This window comes from Telopea speciosissima, chromosome 6 (assembly GCF_018873765.1).
Source record: "Telopea speciosissima isolate NSW1024214 ecotype Mountain lineage chromosome 6, Tspe_v1, whole genome shotgun sequence".
NCBI classification, from domain to species: domain Eukaryota; kingdom Viridiplantae; phylum Streptophyta; class Magnoliopsida; order Proteales; family Proteaceae; genus Telopea; species Telopea speciosissima.
Window position 1 is genome coordinate 12,824,688 of NC_057921.1, and position 19,063 is coordinate 12,843,750.

Sequence of the window (19,063 nt, forward strand, 5' to 3'; positions counted from 1 at the left end):
CACAGCTCATCAAACTGAGTAATCCTCAAATAAACAAAGGGGAAAAAGAATGCAGCTTGGTTGCATGGCTCCTGCACCCAGCCCCTCTTTTTTTATTTGGTAGAACACCCAGTCCCTCTTAAAATAAAAAATCCCATCTGTGTTGATACCCCTGCACACGCTCTCATTGGCCCCCGTGCTAGTACAGGGGACTTGGCTCCTGTCCAGCCGTGGCGGGAGCTGGATGGTCCAGCGCTTGGAAACCACCCCAAAAACAAGGGGGGTAATTTCACATGTGGGGCCCAGGTGCGACCCACCTGTGAAATGACCTCCCTACCCCTGATTTTGCTGTCGTTTAGCAGGGCTGGATGCTCCAGCTCCCGCCACGGTTGGACAGAATCCTTTTCCTAGTACATGGACTACATGACCAAGCAGCAATCTCTTGCCCTAAACAAAACTATCCACAAAAAAAAAGCTAGGTGCACACAGAAGTACAAATGTAATAAATTATGAAAAGAAGCAGCCAAACAAGATATTTGATGCAGATAAATTGTATGGTCTAAAATACAAACCCAGGGATCAGCACTGGGGTGATCCATCACATAAAAATACAGGCCGGTCCATTGGGCCATAGGGCCAATCAGCCTTCGGCTGGGAGTTACTAGTTCTCTCAAAAGCAGAATTGTGAGGATGGTTTACTTGGTTAGCAAGTTATTTTAATTGCTAGTTTGTTTCCTTTTGTAATATTAGTCAATATTGTCTTTTTGTAGCAGTGTTTGGTGGCTTAGCAATAACTATGTAATTGCTTGGGGAACAATTTACTAATCCCCTTTGCTGAATTTTTTATTTTTGGTAAGTTTGTCCTAATATAAAGTAATGGACCTTAGGTCCTCCCCACGATTTAATGAAGTTGAATAAGCTTTGCTTTGCACAATGTTTTCCAGTGAGAGACCTTGTAGGGAGAGATTTCCTTGGCTTAGATAGCCAACCCTTCCCCTTTCTCTTCTCCACTTGATCTCCACCTTTCCCTTTTACTGTTTTCAATTTCTGGGTTTGACTGACACTAACCAAGGCCTATTTTGGAGCTGCTACTTTGCTCCCTGAAGTCCATATTGAAGCCCATATTGTTGCTGATATAGGTGCTAATCAAAGAAGAATTTTCCAGACCCTGAGGTTCTGGTTTTCTCCCAGAATTCTGCAGCTACCTCGAGATATCAGATCTCAGCAACCATTCACTCACTTGGGGTTATATCATAGAACTAAAATTCGCAAGATCTCGACCGAGATCTCGGTCCAAGGGGTCGAGATGAGACTTAATACAAGTTCTAAAAGTGCAATATCTCGATCAAGATCTACTCGAGATCTCGAGTCGACCCAGATCTCGACCCTTCTTATCCTTTAAAAGTATTGTAACTCGGCAGTACTCGAGATATCTCGATCGAGTTCTATCTAGAACCTATTTTCTTCCCCTGTTAAGGCTATGAGCTCATTTTACCTCCGGATTTCAACGTACAACCTGCCGGAGAGTTGATTTAGCTACACAATTGAAGGATTCAGCTACAAAATTGAAGGATTCATCCCAAATTTGAAGCATTTTTCAAAGGTAAACAATTTTGAGTCACCGAGACCTTGAGGCAGCAACAGGAAGTGTTGGTGATGATGATGATGATGATGGTGATGATTATGGTAGTGATGTTGGTGATGGTGGTGATCCTGCTGGAGGCGGTGGTGGCATGTGGAGTGGTGGTTATTACGATGATCGTTATGAGGGGATGCATGAGCAGTTCCAGTATGAGGTGAGAACGCAGGCGGATCTTGTGCATTACACAGGTGAGTCTCAGTTTACGCATGCCACATAGGATTGAGACCATGGTGCCCCCGCTACGTATAAGAGAAAGAAGGGTCGCAATCATTCATAGGCTCAGGATGATGACACGAGTATGCGGACGATGCTTGCAAGTTTCGAAAGAATGAGTATAGATACTACTAGTGAGCGTCATTCGTGGCATTCATCTCAGCGTCATCATGACTATGATTATGGCCAGGAGAGCACCAGTTCCGAATATAGTGGTTATGGTTAGTTTGGGCAGTCAACACTTGAGTTTGACAATCAAAGCACTAGGTCAGGTTTTAGGCCCATATTCCCAAATCCAAACCAGCCGCACCCATACATGCTTCAATATGACAATAGCAGTGGATTTTACGCCTCATGGAAAATGCCTCCCATGTATCCTAGGATAGGGGAATTGGCATATGTTGATGACAACACTTATATGAATGTTGTGGCAAACTATGTGCAACACCAGAACAACACTATGACATGGGAATTTTATGTGGATAGTTTTGGGACTCAATGCATTAATCAATCACAATTTATGTAATGTAACATTGTTAAACAAATTGATGCATTATACACTTTAACATTTCTAATGCTTATTTAAGTTGCTTTACATTAATTGAATGTTTTGATTGCTTTCTATTACTAAATTATGTGTAGAGTAGGGTATTTTAGTACGTCATCGCCTACCAACCTAGGGTCTAAAGTGAAACTCATATTTGGACTTTGTTTTTACAAAATCTGATAGTGCCATTGTGTTTAAATGGCCTAAAATCGGCTGAGTACCAAGTTTTAGACCCAAACTAGATCTAAAACCTACTGAAACCAGGTTTCGAGTTGGAAATGCACCAACTCGACCAAGATCTCGAGATATCTCGAGCCAACTCGGTTTTCCCAGGGGTTGAGTTGGGGTCGAGTTCCGAGTTTTAATTCTGTGAGTCATATTTGGAGGATCAATCCATACCATCAGAGGCACCACTCGACCTGGTTATTGGCCTCTTCTGGGGTCTGATTTGGGAGATACAAAAAATCTCCAATTTTGTACCCTAAAGCAAGAATTGGGGTAACTCTAAATCTGTCCATCAGTTTGACCTGAAACTTGGAGATCTGATTCCACCCATAGGCTCCTACACTCGATGGTAATATCCTCCTTTTCTCTTCTATTTTGCTGCTGCAATTAATTTCTGACCAACTTACCTTATGTAGCACTGTTGTGCGTGCTCTGCAATTGGGTAATACAGGCTGCTGCCTATTGTTTTTTTGGTTGGGAATAATTTTTGCATATGCAGGGTGTTGCTGGGAGTCCTAAGGTTTACTAAAACCTACTGTTTACTTGTTGTTAAGTTAGTTTTCATATACTCTTATCAGTACCTGTTTGGAGTTAATTGGTGATCCTGTCTGGGGTTAGGGTAGTTGTCACGTAGCCGTACATTAACATTATGATGGCATCAAAATTAATCATCAATCTTGGAGCAATTATTGTGACAGTGATAAACTCAACAAAACCAACCTGACTTGACAAGCTAACCAAAGCAGGGAAACAATGTGTTGCAATTGCACGCAGTAAAGAGAAGAATTTAAGGCGATGCTCTGGATAATCTTCAAAATTCTTTGTAATCATCTGGCAATAAAAGGTGATTTGACAATTAACAAAACTGGGAGACGTACAATATGAGTGCCTCATTTAATAACAGTGACATATTCACCTCAAGTGTGCATTCAAAGATGGCTTCAAATACACGTGGCACATCCTCTGTCATTGCACCCTTGTACCTAGGTTGGGAAAATAACAAAAGTGAGAAGCACTCCAGAACAAAGAATCATAAGCAGAAACTAGTTGTAGGTCAGGATTATAACCAAGTGACTAGCTAATCTTAGTAAAAACATTTATGCTACCAATGAATCCATACTCAACTTAAGGCACTTTTTACATTTGGAACTTACTGGCAAACCATATACCAACACAACTTTCATTTAAATTAAGAAGCTAAGATATGGTAGAATGGAGATTTACAATGTCAAGATTCAAAGAAGTAAAAAATTTGGATAATACCACGGTAAACAAAAGCATCTTGACTAGTCCCTGATCTCATAATGGAGCAAAATTGCCAGCAATGTCATTACCAGATGTATTAATGAGGTGATTCTACCATATAGCCAGAGGAGGAAAGAAAGTAGGAGGGAAGTAACAGGAAGCCAGATCCACAGGATTGATCCAAAACAGCTAAAGTTTACAACTGAAGCTCATGCAAGATCAAATGTCAATAGCAAGCCCATATTGACATTTGAGAAGCCAACAAGGCATATACATCAGATGTGTGAGCTTTTTTTTGGTAACCATGAGATGGGATAATTGACGTTGAGGATATGTGATCAAATCTCTTAAAAATGCACTTTGAAAACATTAAAAAATTATCCACACCATAAAATCTAACCAGATAAACAACCTTCAGCTACCATCACAAGGCCAATTTAAAAAAACTCAGTGTAACACCAGTTACACACCAAAGGGAAGACAAAAGTTCAGATCCAAAACAGGATACACCAATAACAATGATTCTGTTGCACCTCAACCGTGATTTTTCTTCCAATCAACTGATTCCTATAAAACATCATTTTTTTTGTCAGAAGAGAGGTCTAAATGAAACTTTCAAGCCAGCTCTCTTATTCCAGCACCATTAATTTCATTTCCAACACACAACACTCAGAGTCTAGTGCAGTAAGACTATCCAGCAAGCAGTGTCCCATAATCAACAACCCCCCCCCCTCCCCCCAAACAACAGAAAAAGAAATACCAAATATGTTCGGGACCATCTATCTATGCAGTTGACAAGTCTTGACCAAGCAACATATATCATCTCAATGCTATTTAAGTAAATAAAATAATTTAGGGTCTGTGTGAGTAAACAAAGCATAAAAGACTCCCTCTACCCACATTTAAGACGTCTAACTAACCTTTGGATTTTCAATTCACAGAAGAAAGAAAAAGCTGATGCATTTTACCAAGCTCGAATTTCCGCCCACATTATAACAAGGTTTTTTAAAACTCAGAATCAGGCAACATAGCAGCCTCCATGTCAAATGGAAAGCACATAAGTAGGCTTTAGATTAATTAGGATTTTAACTATTCAAAGATATTAAAGTGGAAAGCACATAAGTAGTGAATACTTGCATATAACATTCTTAAAAACATAAGGCAACTCTCCATTCACATTGTAACTGAACAAGTAGACATATTTCCTTTTGCCCAGAAGTTTCATGAACCATTGAACAGCAGTCCGACTGCCAATGGAATAATAGTCCAAATCCCACCAAGGATAAGAGGTCCTTTAAAAAAACAGACTGGTTAATAATTCAAATGGGATTGTCCAGACCAAGCAGTTGAACCCGGAGGCCTGCGATAGTTCATAGTTAACATTTCTATTTATTTAATCCGGACTTACTCGTTTAGGGTGAACCCCCCTTTACTATACCAAATAAAGGCGCTAGCTTTTGCTAGTGGGCCCAGCAAGCGGAGGGTGGTCGTAGATCACAAGCAATCCTTCCGCGTACGCACCTGAGCACTAGCTGATCATAGACCAAGTGCTTGATTGCATGGGGTGCGTTAGCACACGCAGTAGTTTGATTGCTGCTAGCAGGCGTGTTACCATACACAGTAGTTTGATTGCTTCAGAGCCCCTACTCGAGTAAGGCACACGAATTATTTATTTACTTCTTTATTCATTCATATTTTTCGGTTTTTTTGGGGCAGGGAGTCAATTGCACGGAGACTCGAAGTTGAGACCTTCAGTAGCATAGATGAACGCCTTCACCAACAGATCAACGATGTTTCTTGCTTAAAAGCAACATAGTGAAGTTAATAGTACTGTATATGCGATGTAAACCAACTGGACCATTGAAACCACTGGACTGTACGACAACCATTGGACCAACAAACCACAAGGCCAGAACAGTGGACCTCTGATACAATTTTAAAGGTATTTTCCAATAGTTGACATAAATGGTAAGAATAAGTTGGAACAACCTACATGATTAGCAGTCGGTACAGGACTCACTTATTAATGATGGTCGCAAACAGTGACAAGACCTCAGACTCCCTGGCATCTGGCAAATTTCTAGCATAGTCACCCATAACATGATCCATCATTGGTGGAACAAACTGCTTTCCAATTTGAGGTTGATCTTCAGCCTTGTCTAAGAATGTCTCAATGAGCTTTAGAGTTTCCTTCTTGACCGACCTGTTTCAACAAGCAAATATTCAAATAATAATGAATACAGAATTACAAAGAAAGACTCTAACTCAATCCAAAAGTCTTCTTCACCTCAAAAGTTTTACGTAGGAAGTTTTAGAGGCAAAGGGCCCTCCTTCCGCAATGCTGTTTGATATGAGCTCACTATACATTCTGTAGCAAGCATCAGAGTAAGAGAATAAAACTATTAACAAGGAAAATAGAGTATCAAAGCATGTCACAGAAGTCAGAAGCACATCATGAATATTACAGCATTTGAAAAGACAAGCACCTGTACACATTGAGCATGTCCAGAAAGATCAAGGATATTTGCGACAGGAAATATGTTCCAAGCGAACAGGCAACACTCGTATTTGTCTGCCAAATAAGCAACTGTTAAGTTATCACAACAAACATGAAGCGGTGCCAAAAAAAAGATGGTCCACCAAATTATTACACCTATAGAAACAAATTAAATTTATCCACCAGACAATGTATCAAAGCATATGATACACTAAAAATGAAATTCAAATTGCATGTTGGAAGACATTACTCACCTTCAAGAATGCTACTGACCTCACACAGCATGTAGAGTGACAGATTGCTTTTACACAAAACATTCCAAAAATATCACATTTGTTCACAGATGTGAATTTCAAACCACGTAGGTATATAAAAGCATATGTAACTTAAAACACAGCCATGCCTTGACGAATCCCAACACTGAGACAGAAGAGAGAGAAATGGGGGCATGAAAGAGAGTGGCTGAGACTTTGAGAGAGTGAGAGTGAGTGTCAAGGAGGGAAAGGCTGGTGTGTTTATCCTTCGAGAGCCATAGGAACTCCAAAATTATCCTTTAGCCTTGCAGCCTTTTTGACACAGATGACCCAAAAACACAGATTTATTCAGAGAACCTCTCAAAAAGAACATTCCAGCACTGCAATAGTACAACGGGATTCGGGGTTGATTTGCTGAATCAAAACGTGAATACCTGGCCCCAATGTAAATAAATGCCAGGACTGAAATACTTCATGGGCCAGCCCATGTCCATTGATTTGTATTGCTTTATGAATTATTGTTCTAAGACATTCGATTCCATAAGCTAAAAAGAATAGATCAGGCATAAGTGGGAACCCATAATGTGTAACTATCCCTACTGAACCTGCAGCCATGACAAATCAAGCTAAGCTAGTGCTTTGCATTTAACTTAGTAAACAATAACTTCCTGGGATGTAAAACCAATATAATATAATAAGAATTTTCAATTGTCGAGTTTTCTCACCGCATTACTGATTAATCCAGACTACTGCACAACAGATTTAATAGTTCAGCATAAAGGAAGGAACTGAGGAAGAGGCTTTCTATATGGTGATACCTGCAATATGTTAAGTACAGTCCTGATCACATCTTGATCTTTCAGAAAATCTACACTCTGACGTGCCTGCCCAATAATTTCTGCCCATTTCTGTAGGAAAGTATTATTTTGAGTCAGTTAAGAAGAAGTGCTGGCTAATGCAGAAGGAAACAAAATGAATTGTAATGCATAAGACGTCAGTAAGACAACAGAAAAATATGGAAGTTTGAACTTTCAATATTAATCCAAACAGTTAAAAACGGAACAAATCTTCGGAAAATGTCTGGTCTCTGTTGAATACAACACAGCCTTATCCCAACTAAATGGGGTCGGCTACATGGATCCTTGCCCTCCAATCTCTATTCGAGGACATACTTGATACAAGGCCTAAGCCATGCATGTCTTTCCCGAGTACCTCACTTCTCCTAGAGTCATTTTAGGTTTCCCCTGGCTCTTTTAGTTTCTTCAATCTGAATCAAATCACTGCTCCGTACTAGAGCATCCAAACGAATTGCTCGTAGTTTATCATGTATTGGATATACTCCCAAATCAGCTCTAATATGATCATTCCTTACTGTTAAGAGTTACCGTTTTATGTTTAGCATATTCTGGGGGTATTTTAGTCTTGTTTTATGTTTCTAGTTAGTTCTATTGACTTAAGGGTATTTTGGGGAGATTGGTTGTATTTAAATTAATTGCTGAGATTATAAATAATATTCCCCTCTCCACGATTTGAAATTAATCAAATCATGAGGGAGTTTCAACCTCTCAATCGATCTCTTCCTTCTCCTTCTCTTTTGTTCTCTATTTTCTTCTTCTTCTTCTTTGTTCTCCACTGATTAGCCTAGGGTTCTGTTCTGTTACATGGTATCAAAGCCCTAAGTCTGATCCACAGCCCTCCTTGGTGTTGCGGTTTTGAAGGCTCCTCCTTCCCTTTGCTCTCTTGCCGTGGTCCACAGCAACCAAATGCTGTATACTCTTGTCTGAACCCTAGTCATACACTAATGAAGGACTAGGGTTCCCTGGTATGTTGAAGATTGATCGTGTTTTGCGTCTGCTGCTGTCCAAGTTTACTGCAGATTGAAGTGATGGTTATTTACATCTGAGAAATCGATTTCTCAAACCCTGTGCAATCGATTTTTCTCTTCTCCTGGGATTTCTTCTTCACATCTGCTGCTGGTTTGGGGACCTTTATTCCCTTTTATTTTACACCCATACTTGATCGAATATTGGGCTGTTTTAGCCTCCTGCAGATTGTCGACTTTTACCCTAATCTGGGTTTTTTGCTGGAATCGATTCTGTGCCTTATTCCCCTTCATTGCTGGCTGTCTCTGCTCTCTATCTATCCCAGGAATTGGTTCACAATTTTATTTGCTCTAATGGCTGATTCTAAGCCTCCTACGGACAACTTCAATATTCAGATTACCACCATTAAATTAAATGGTGCCTCCAACTACCTCCTTTGGTCTCAAGCTTTTGAGGTTTACGTTACTGCTCGCCGGAAGATGTCGTATCTCACTATGACACCACCAGATCCTACTGATGACAAATATGATGATTGGAAGGCAGAAAATGCAACTCTTCTATGTTGGCTTTGGAATAGCATGGAACCTTCAATTGCCTCTAATGTTATGTTTCATAAAACTGCCAAGGGAGTTTGGGAAGAACTCAAGGAGAGTTACTCTCAAGATACCAATCTGTCCCGAATTTATGATTTGTATGATCAGTTTTTCTCTTTCAAGCAAGAAGGCAAGTCTCTTGGCGAATATTACAGTTCCCTGAAGGGGATGTGGTTAGAACTCAATGTGTACCAGCCTATATCTACTGATGCTTCGTGATTAAAGCCCAACGATCTGAATTTCTGGTTGCTAAATTTCTCTCTGGATTGGACACTGATCTTCAATCCGTCAAAAGCCAATTATTGGCTGGTGGGAAGATTCCATCCATGAATGAAGCGTATTGTCGCATCCAAAGAGTTGTTTCTCCTACGGTGGTGAAATCTGATTCAGCCCCTATCTCCAAAGATAATTCTGCCCTCTTCACTTCTACTGGAGGGCGTGGTCGTGGTCGTGGTACCTCTTCTCGAGGTCGTGGTTCTGGATCTGGTCGTGGTCGTGGGGCTGGTTCTAATGGTCGTGGAACTGGTTCTCACCTTGCTGGTTCATCTTCTGGTGATAGTGGTTCTCGGTGGTGCTCTCATTGTGGTCGTCCTAACCACACTATTGACAAATGTTGGCTGAAACATGGTAAACCACAATGGGAGCGAGAGCAGTTTGCAAATGCTGCAGTTTCTGATGGAGCGGCTCATTCTGTGCATCCTCCAGACACTACACATGGGTCTTCCACCGATAGTGGTAGTTCCTCTAATGACCTGGTCTCTCAGCTCTTACAACGCGTTCAGCAACTTGAGGCATCTTCATCTACAGCTACAGCTGTTCTTGCTCACCCAGGTACAACCACTGCTTGTCTTGCCTCCTCATCTTCTCCGTTGGTCATTGACTCCGGTGCCTCCTCCCACATGAGTGGTAAGCCTAATTTGTTTTCATCATTTACTCAGTCTACTATCCCATCTCGGATTTCTATTGCCGATGGGTCCTTTATACCTGTTACTGGTCATGGGGACATCCCCTTATCTTCTGTTTTTTCTTTATTTGATGTTCTTCATGTACCTAAGCTTCCTCTTAATCTTCCATCTGTTAGTCAATTAACTAAGACCTTGAATTGTTCTATAACCTTTCATCCTTCTCATTGTGTCATTCAGGATCTTGCAACAAAGACGACGATTGGTGGCGGGCATGAGAAGGGTGGCCTCTATTATTTTGATTTGGCATCTACTTCTACGGCAGCGGTTGCTACTTCTTCTAGTGTGTCTCCTTTACATTGGCATTATCGGCTAGGACATCCTTCATTATCCAAGCTATGTCATCTTGTTCCTAGCTGCAAATCTGTCTCCCGCATTGAGTGTGAAGCTTGTGAGCTTAGCAAGCATCATCGTACTGTGTTTCCTTTGAGTCCAGAGTCTAGGAGTACTTCTTTGTTTCAGTTAGTTCATTCTGATATTTGGGGTCCTTGTAGGGTCAAGAGTCGGTTAGGTTTTTCTTATTTTGTTAGTTTTATTGATGATTATTCTCGTATGACATGGCTGTACCTCTTGAAGGATCGATCTGAATTTGTATCTACTTTCAAACAATTTTTTAATGAAATTTGGGTTCAATTTGGTGTTCATTTGAAAATTTTGCGCACTGACAATGCACTAGAAATAGTCCAACGTGAGGTTTCCTCCTTTTGTTCTGACAATGGTATCCTTCATCAAACTAGTTGCTCATACACACCGCAGCAAAATGGTGTGGCAGAGCGCAAAAACCGCCATTTGTCAGACATTACTAGGTCATTGATGTTTCATCTGAATGTCCCTAAGTTCTATTGGGCGGATGCGGTATTAACGGCTTGTTTCTTAATTAATCGTATGCCTTCCTCTGTTCTTAACAATCAAATTCCTTTTAATATTATCTTTCCTGAATGGGCTGTTTTCTCTCTTCCCCCTCATGTCTTTGGTTGCCAATGCTTTGTTCATGTGCTTCGCCCTGGTCTTGACAAACTATCTCCTAGGGCCATCAAGTGTTTGTTCCTTGGCTATTCTCGTACCCAGAAGGGCTACCGGTGTTTTGATCCCGTCTCTCGCCAGCAGTTTGTTTCCGCTGATGTTACCTTTTTTGAAAACTCTCCTTATTTTGTTGGCTCTTCTGTTGACCTTGGTCCTGAGTTTGATACTGGTGGTGGTGGTAGTGTTATTGCTGCCCCTGTTCCTCCTCTCCCATTAGTTGCAAATCCTGGTTCCACCAATGTTAAGGTCTACACACGACATGCTCAATAGCAGCAGCCATCATTGCCATCTCAAACTATTGCGGCTGCCCCTCCACCGCCACCAGCTGACTCCTTGCCTGCGGATCCCACTTTAGCCACGGATGATCTCCCAATTGCAAAGCGAAAAGGTACTCGTACTTGCACTCAGAATCCTCTTTACCCATTGGCTAATTATGTCTCTGTTTCTCATCTTCCACTCCATTATCGTGCCTTTACTGCTGCATTACATTCTACTTTTATTCCCACCTCTTATACATCTGCCTTGTCCCACCCTGGATGGAAACATGCTATGGATGTGGAAATGGATGCCTTGATTTCTCGTAAGACGTGGTCCTTGGTTGATCTACCCCCTGGTAAAGATCTTGTTCGGTGTCGTTGGGTGTACACAGTTAAGTACAATCCAGATGGCACTGTGGAGCGGCTCAAGGCCCGTTTGGTTGCCAAGGGGTTTACACAAACCTATGAGGTCGACTACTTTGAGACCTTCTCTCCTGCTGCGAGGTTAAATTCTGTCCGTATTTTTCTTTCCTTGGCAGTCAACCTTGACTGGCCTCTTTTTCAGATGGATGTGAAGAATGCTTTTTTATATGGTGATCTCCAGGAGGAAGTCTACATGGAGCAACCTCCTGGTTATGTTGCTCAGGGGGAGGATAGTGTCCGGGTTTGTCACCTTCATAAGGTAATTTATGGACTGAAACAGTCTCCCCGTGCGTGGTTTGATAAATTCAGCAGTGTTGTGGCTGGTTGTGGGTTTTCTCAGTGCTATTCTAACCACTCTATCTTTGTTAGGCGTTAGGGGTCTAACGTGGTCATCTTAGCAGTCTATGTCGACGACATCATTGTTACCAGTAGTGATGCTTCTGGAATTGCACAGGTGAACTCATATTTGCATGATAACTTCCAGATCAAGGATTTGGGTAATCTCAAGTACTTTCTTGGTATTGAGGTTGTTTGCAGTTCTCGAGGTCTTAGCTTATCTCAGAGGACGTATGTCCTTGATTTACTTGATGAGATAGGAATGTTGGGTTGCAAACCTATTGATACTCCTATGGATCCCCATGTTAAGTTGGGTACTTTTGCTGATGACAAGGAATTTAGTGACCCACATCAGTACCGACGCCTGGTCGGTAAACTTATCTATCTTACGGTTACTCGTCCCGATATTTCCTTTGTTGTGGGTGTTGTTAGTCAGTTCATACAGACACCTAAGCAAATACATTGGGAAGCTGCTTGTCGCATTTTACGCTACCTCAAGGGTGCTCCAGGTAAGGGGCTGGTTTATTGTCGCCATGGTTTATTGTCGCCATGGTCATACCAGCATTGTTGGGTTCTCTGATGCTGATTGGGCTGGTTCTGACGGCGATAGAAGATCGACTACAGGTTATTGTACTTTCTTTGGAGGTAATCTGGTTACTTGGAAGAGCAAGAAGTAGACCACTGTTGCTCGTTCCAGTGCAGAGGCTAAGTACAGGGCTTTGGCTCATACAGCTGCAGAATTGATGTGGGTTCGTTATTTTGCTCATGAGCTTGGTTATCCTAGTAATCAGCCCATGGAGATGTATTGTGATAACCAAGCTACCATCTATATTGCCAACAACCCCGTTTTTCATGAACGAACCAAGCACATTGAAGTTGACTGTCATTTTATTCGAGATGCTGTCTAGAAGAAACTGATTACTACCCCTTTTGTTCGTTCCCAGTTTCAGCTTGGAGACATGTTTATGAAGGCTCTATTTCGACCTCAGTTCTTGAGTGGTTGTTCCAAGCTGGATCTAGGTGATGTCTACGCTCCAGCTTGAGGGTGAGTGTGAAGAGTTATCGTTTTATGTTTAGCATATTCTGGGGGTATTTTAGTCTTGTTTTATGTTTTCTAGTTAGTTCTATTGACTTAAGGGTATTTTGGGGAGATTGGTTGTATTTAAATAAATTGCTGAGATTATAAATAATATTCCCCTCTCCACGATTTGAAATTAATCAAATCGTGAGGGAGTTTCAACCTCTCAATCGATCTCTTCCTTCTCCTTCTCTTTTGTTCTCTATTTTCTTCTTCTGCTTTGTTCTCCACTGATTAGCCTAGGGTTCTGTTCTGTTACACTTACTTTATCCTTCCTAGTTTTGCTACTCATCCATCTTAACATCCTCATTTCCACTACATTGAGTCTATCTATATGATGCTTCTTAACTGCCTAACATTCTACACCATACATCATAGCCGGTCGTATGGCTGTCCTATAAAATTTTCCTTTCAAGTTTTAAAGGAATACGTCGATCACACAATCCAAATGCACCTCTCCACTACATTCATCCTATTTTAATTCTTTGTGAAACATCATCCTCTATATCTCCTTCATTAATTGAGCCCACATACTTAAAATAATCACTTTGCGGAATCTCTCTCTCTCATCAGTTTTTATCACCTCATTATCCGTCCTAGTGTAACTAAAGTCACACACCATATACTCTGTCTTCGTTCTACTTGTCTTAAAACCTTTTGATTCCAAGGTTGATCCCTGTAAAGAATCCCTGAAACCGTAACCAATGCCTGGCAAAGAGAGAGAGAGAAAATAGAGAACGGGTAATGGAGAAGAAGAGAGAACAATGGGAGAAAAGGGCTGTGCGATAGAATGTGTGCTATATCATACCAACCAACGTATATTGTATCAAGCCAAAACAGAATTACAAAAGGAATATAACTCTTACCTAATTAAGCCTAAAGGCTAAAACAAGCAACTTACTTAGACTAGGAAACTAACAACTAAAGACATAAACTAATAAAGGAAACCACAATCGGGGGACTCCCCCTATCGTGTTACATATCTCTTAACACTCCCCTCAAGCTGGAGTATACACATATCAGAAGAAAGCTCCAACTTGGACCTACAAGATCAAAAATGAAAGGTAGCACCAGTCTTGAACATATGTAGTGATAGACGCCAGCGAGCTCAAAGCAGCACTCCAATCAATAAATCCATCAACAATAGCAGTCCAAACAACTCCAAACGACAACACGTCAACACCAAAAGCTCTTCCCAAGGAAGTCAACAAAATGCAGCATCCAACGACCACATCAAACGTCCTTCCCAATGAAGGCAAAACAAAATGCAAGTAGTAACTTGCTCAAACAAAGACAAATAAAAGTACAACTCCAATGGTTACACAAAATCCCATAAAGGTGCAGCTCCAGTGGCTACACAAAAGTCCATCTCGAGGAAGGCACTCCAACAAATAGAGTCCCAAACAAGAAAAAAAAAGGTCTCGGATAAAATTGCTTTCAGTAGACATCTTCAATTTCCCCCTCACGTGTAGCATTACACGTTAACAAATAACGACCAATGATTAACATCTCAAAGGACGGACATCGCAACAAATCTCATAAGCAAGAGCACCAGCAAATAAGATCCCAATAAACTAAGCTTCAATCACACTCCACACGGTAACAAATAATCTCCCCCTCATGATAGCAACTAAAATCCCAAACTATTGCGATCTAGGGTCCACCAAAGCAAGATAATGGCAAATTTGTAATTAATCTATCAATCCCAATGTAATCCCAATCTTAAAACCCAACTATTGATCCACCCAGGAGAGGTAAAACACAAATACAAGGAAGTAATGGCAATCTGGTAATTAACCAGAATTTTCAAGTGGCTCTTGGCAGAATGGTAAATAACTCACAATTGAAAAAAAAGGAATGGCATATCTGTAATTAACCAAATAGTGGAGAGGGTCAAATGATATATAAAAGCAAAGGGCATAGAGGGAATTAGTATTTAGAGATGGGGGACAAGGAAGGCATGGCAAAATATGGACATAAGGAGATAAATAAAGAAGTGAGGGGCTAAAGAGGAAAACTAACTTTAAACAAGATATGGACATAATGGGACAAGAAGGTAATGTGACTGTCTTCTTCTCCTTGACAGTCCCGCAACCAGCAAAGCAAACAAATGGCAGGAAAACCAACACAAAAAGAAACCCATTTGTAATAGAAAACCTAAAAATCGAAGAATTGCAGTGGTCTCCCATCTTCAGCTTGAACCAGAGGTGAAACCTGGGAATCGATCATACCAATATCACTTCAGAAGGCTCTGGTAGTTCAAATCGATACCAACTCGTAAAAGGAAACCCATTCTGAAATATCGGATCTCCTCTTCATGCAACCAGTAAGAGATCAGCAAGCATAATCAAGAGGTGACTATCTTCAACAAGTGCAAATTGATACCTAGAACAGCAAAAAGCAGGAGCAGTCATCGACCCCATCGACCATACCTTCGAACCAGGAAATATCAGAAACCATAGCAGCGGTAGCAATAATCGAACACACAAAGGGTTTCAGCAACAAGAAAGCTCTAACAGCAATCGACTAGGGTTTGACAACCAAGAAAACCAGCAGTATATAAATCTTCTTATCTTCAATCGATCGATCAATCGAAAAACCAATCATCAAGGAATTTATTAACAGCAAACACACATGCCAAAAGCAACTTTCTTGGACCAGGAAATCACCAGCAATTGATTGCATCAAATTGCAGCAAAGGTAACCAACTAAAAAAATAAATCTTCGAGAACCATCAAGAACACTTGTTCCAAGTAAACGCCTACGACAATGACAAAAAATAGCGGCAAATAAATAAAACAACATACGACCGATAGTAGCACGCCAAGAGGAATCGATTCAGGTATAATCAAGGGGAACCAACGGCCACTCATCATCAAACAAATCGACAAGGCAGGTTTTCAAATTACACCATCAATAAACTTCGATCAACATGGATTGATCAGCAACATCAGCATACAAAGCCCTAGTTCTTTTTCTTCTATGAACTAGGGTTGCCTTCTTCAAAGTGGAAATCCTAGACGACTCTCAAAACGGCAATCACGAAGAGAACCAAGTATTGGTTACTGCTCTGATACCATGTAAAGAATCCCAGAACCTGTAACTAGTGCCTGGTAAAGAGAGAGAGAGAAGAGAGAACGGGATGGAGAATAAGAGAGAACAATGGGAGAAAAGGGCTGTGCGATAGAATGTGTTCTATTGTACCAACCAACGTATATTTATATTAAGCCAAAACAGAATTACAAAAGGAATGTAACTCTTACCTAATTAAGCCTAAAGCCTAAAGCCTAAAACAAGAAACTTACTTAGACTAGGAAACTAACAACTACAGACATAAACTAATAAAGGAAACCACGATAGGGGGACTCCCCCTATCGTGTTACATATCTCTTAACAATCCCCATAACTCCAACTTGGCGTTAATCCCTGTTGTTGTCTCGTCCACCAAAACAATATCATCAACAAAAAGCATACACCAAGGAACCTCAACTTGAATGCCTTCGGTTAAATTACCCATGATAAGCACTCAAATAAGGGATTAAAGTGTATCCTTAATGTAACCCAATTGTAATTGGAAATTCATTACCTTGAACTCCCCCACCCACAGTTCTTGCAATAGTCACCACACCATCATACATATCTTTAATTCTGTCCACATATTTACTTGAAACATTTTTCTCTAGTACTTTCCAAATTAACTCTCTAGAGACTGTGGCATAAGCTTTCTAGATCAATAAAGACCATATGGAGATCTGTCTTGCAACCTCTAAATCTTTCCATGAGTCACCTAAGTAAATAACTTATGTAGTGGATCATCCTGGCAATAGTTTAAATTCTCGCCGAGATCTCGGAAAACTCTAGCTTCTAGAGACGAGTTATTATACAAAACAAAAAAATGTAAAAACTCGAAAAACTCGACCGAGGTTCGAATATTTTGAGAATCTCGGACAAATCTCAGTGAAATCTTGAATATTTCGAGAATCTCGACCTCCTCAGTACTCATAGAGTCGTAGTATTGTATTGTTAGGACTTGAGAGTTAAGACATAGAAAACTAGGGTAGTAAGGTGTCTATGACTGTCTATGACTTATGTATTATTTATTGTACTTAGGTTGGGTGTATGTGTAATATGCATTGTGAACACTTCATTGTATCTTGTGGTTTGTAGTAGAAACTTTAAGACTAACTATTTCTTAAATAATTATTCAATATTATGTGCATAATTTACTTGTTATACTTGCCAATTATGTCTCATATCATTCAAACAATGTGTAGAATAGGCAATATTACATGAAGGGTTCGGCCTTTTACTGCCAACCAAAGGTGCAAATCCAAAACACCAAATTGGGTGGGTTTTAATATTTTTTTTTTTACAATTTGAACCTTTAAATATGTTTATTAAGCCTAAAACAAGCTTACCTTAGAGTTTCGGAGCCAACTATGGCCATATGCCCACCGAAACATAAAAAAAAAACAAAAATACATTGTCTCGCCAAGATCTCGGAAAACTCGACCTAGTCGAGACAGAGTTTTAGAACCTTGGTCCTGGCATAAAACCAAATTGGTTCTCCACAATAGTAGTTTCTTGTCTTAGGAGGGTTTCAATTAACCCTCTCCAATAATTTCATAGCATGACATTAGTTTATGCCCTATTAGTTATTGCAATTTTGAATATCACCTTTATTTTTGTAAATAAGAACCACAATGCTTCTCTTCAATTCATCTGGCTTTTTCCTAGTGTTCATAATTGTTAGAACTGTAGGGGTATTCTGGACATATTCTTGTTTCTATTATGTGGGTTTTAGTCCCACATTGCTTACTTGTAATTGTGTCCTCTATTTTCATAATATAAATAAAGAGATTGGGGTGATCATTAATCATCCAAGCCTTACTCTAATTCTAAATCTGTTAACATGGTATCAGAGCAGGTTTCGAATTAGGGTCCCCTACCTTCTAATTTCAGCTTCTTCTTTCTCTTCTCTTTCTCTCTCTCCCTCGATCTCCTCTTCTCTTCTCTCTTTTCTTCTTTTGTTTTCTATTCTTCGATAGGGCAGCACTGATGAGGTGATCCATAGATCCAGCTGCTGCCCTTTCTCACCTCATTCCATGGTTAAATAAATCTGATCGATATCAACACCACCTTTGTTGCGATATTTGAAGCTTCACAATAACTTGATGGGGAGTGTTAGAATCGTATGGGTATTATGGACATATTCTTGTTTCTAATATGTTTCTGTTATGTGGGTTTTAGTCCCACATTGCTTACTTGTAATTCTGTCCTCTATTTCCATAATAAAAATAAAGAGCTTGGGGTGATCATTAATCATCCAAACCTGACTCTAATTCTAAATCTGTTAACAATAATCTAATTATACAACTTGATTAGCCAAGATAACCCACACTTCTATTAGGACCACATCTAGGCCTTGGTCCTTGCCTACTTTTTTCATCCTCCTTAAAGCTTCTTTTACTTCATATACCCTAATTTTTCGTATTTATCTATGTGGTGTCTTGATGGGTAATGTAGTCTTCTAGGACACTATTACTCGAAGTATCTTCATTTAGTAGGTTGTAGAAATAATCGTACCATCTCTCCTTAATGTCCTCATCCCTTATTAGTATTGTAGCTCCTTCCATTTAGTAGTTTTTCTTTAATCTGGTCTCTGTTGAATGGGCTATAGACAAAATCAGCTCGTCGTTGTAAAGCACCTCCCCTTAATGTCCTCATCCCCTATTAGTATTGTAGCTCCTTCCATTTAGTAGTCTTTCTTTAATCTGGTCTCTATTGAATGGACTATAGACAAATTCAGCTCGTCGCTGTAAATGGAAGTAAGCTTTAGGTTCAGGTGTTCACAAACAAGAAATCATAGTTCATAGGACCGTGGACAGTGTATGTTTGGACAAGGTTAAAACTTAAAAGTGGACGACAACAAGATGGTCTAGATCAATAGCACCTGAATGGGAGCA

General features: G+C 40.2%; 1 protein-coding gene across 5 annotated transcripts in view; it reads right to left on the minus strand.

The window, feature by feature from the left end:
- Positions 1–19,063, minus strand: part of LOC122664318 (protein EXPORTIN 1A-like) — a 100,771-nt gene that overhangs the window by 2,371 nt on the left and 79,337 nt on the right. For all 5 annotated transcript variants that reach the window (XR_006333325.1, XR_006333323.1, XR_006333324.1 and 2 more), the window contains 6 exons: positions 7,421–7,510; positions 6,338–6,423; positions 6,139–6,219; positions 5,872–6,054; positions 3,523–3,589; positions 3,327–3,437 (listed from right to left, as the gene is read on the minus strand). Coding sequence is in view for 2 of the 5 variants with exons in the window: in XM_043860089.1 (XP_043716024.1) it covers positions 3,327–3,437; positions 3,523–3,589; positions 5,872–6,054; positions 6,139–6,219; positions 6,338–6,423; positions 7,421–7,510 (618 nt within the window). In the remaining 3 variants the exon portion in view is untranslated. The remainder of the gene's footprint in view (positions 1–3,326; positions 3,438–3,522; positions 3,590–5,871; positions 6,055–6,138; positions 6,220–6,337; positions 6,424–7,420; positions 7,511–19,063) is intronic.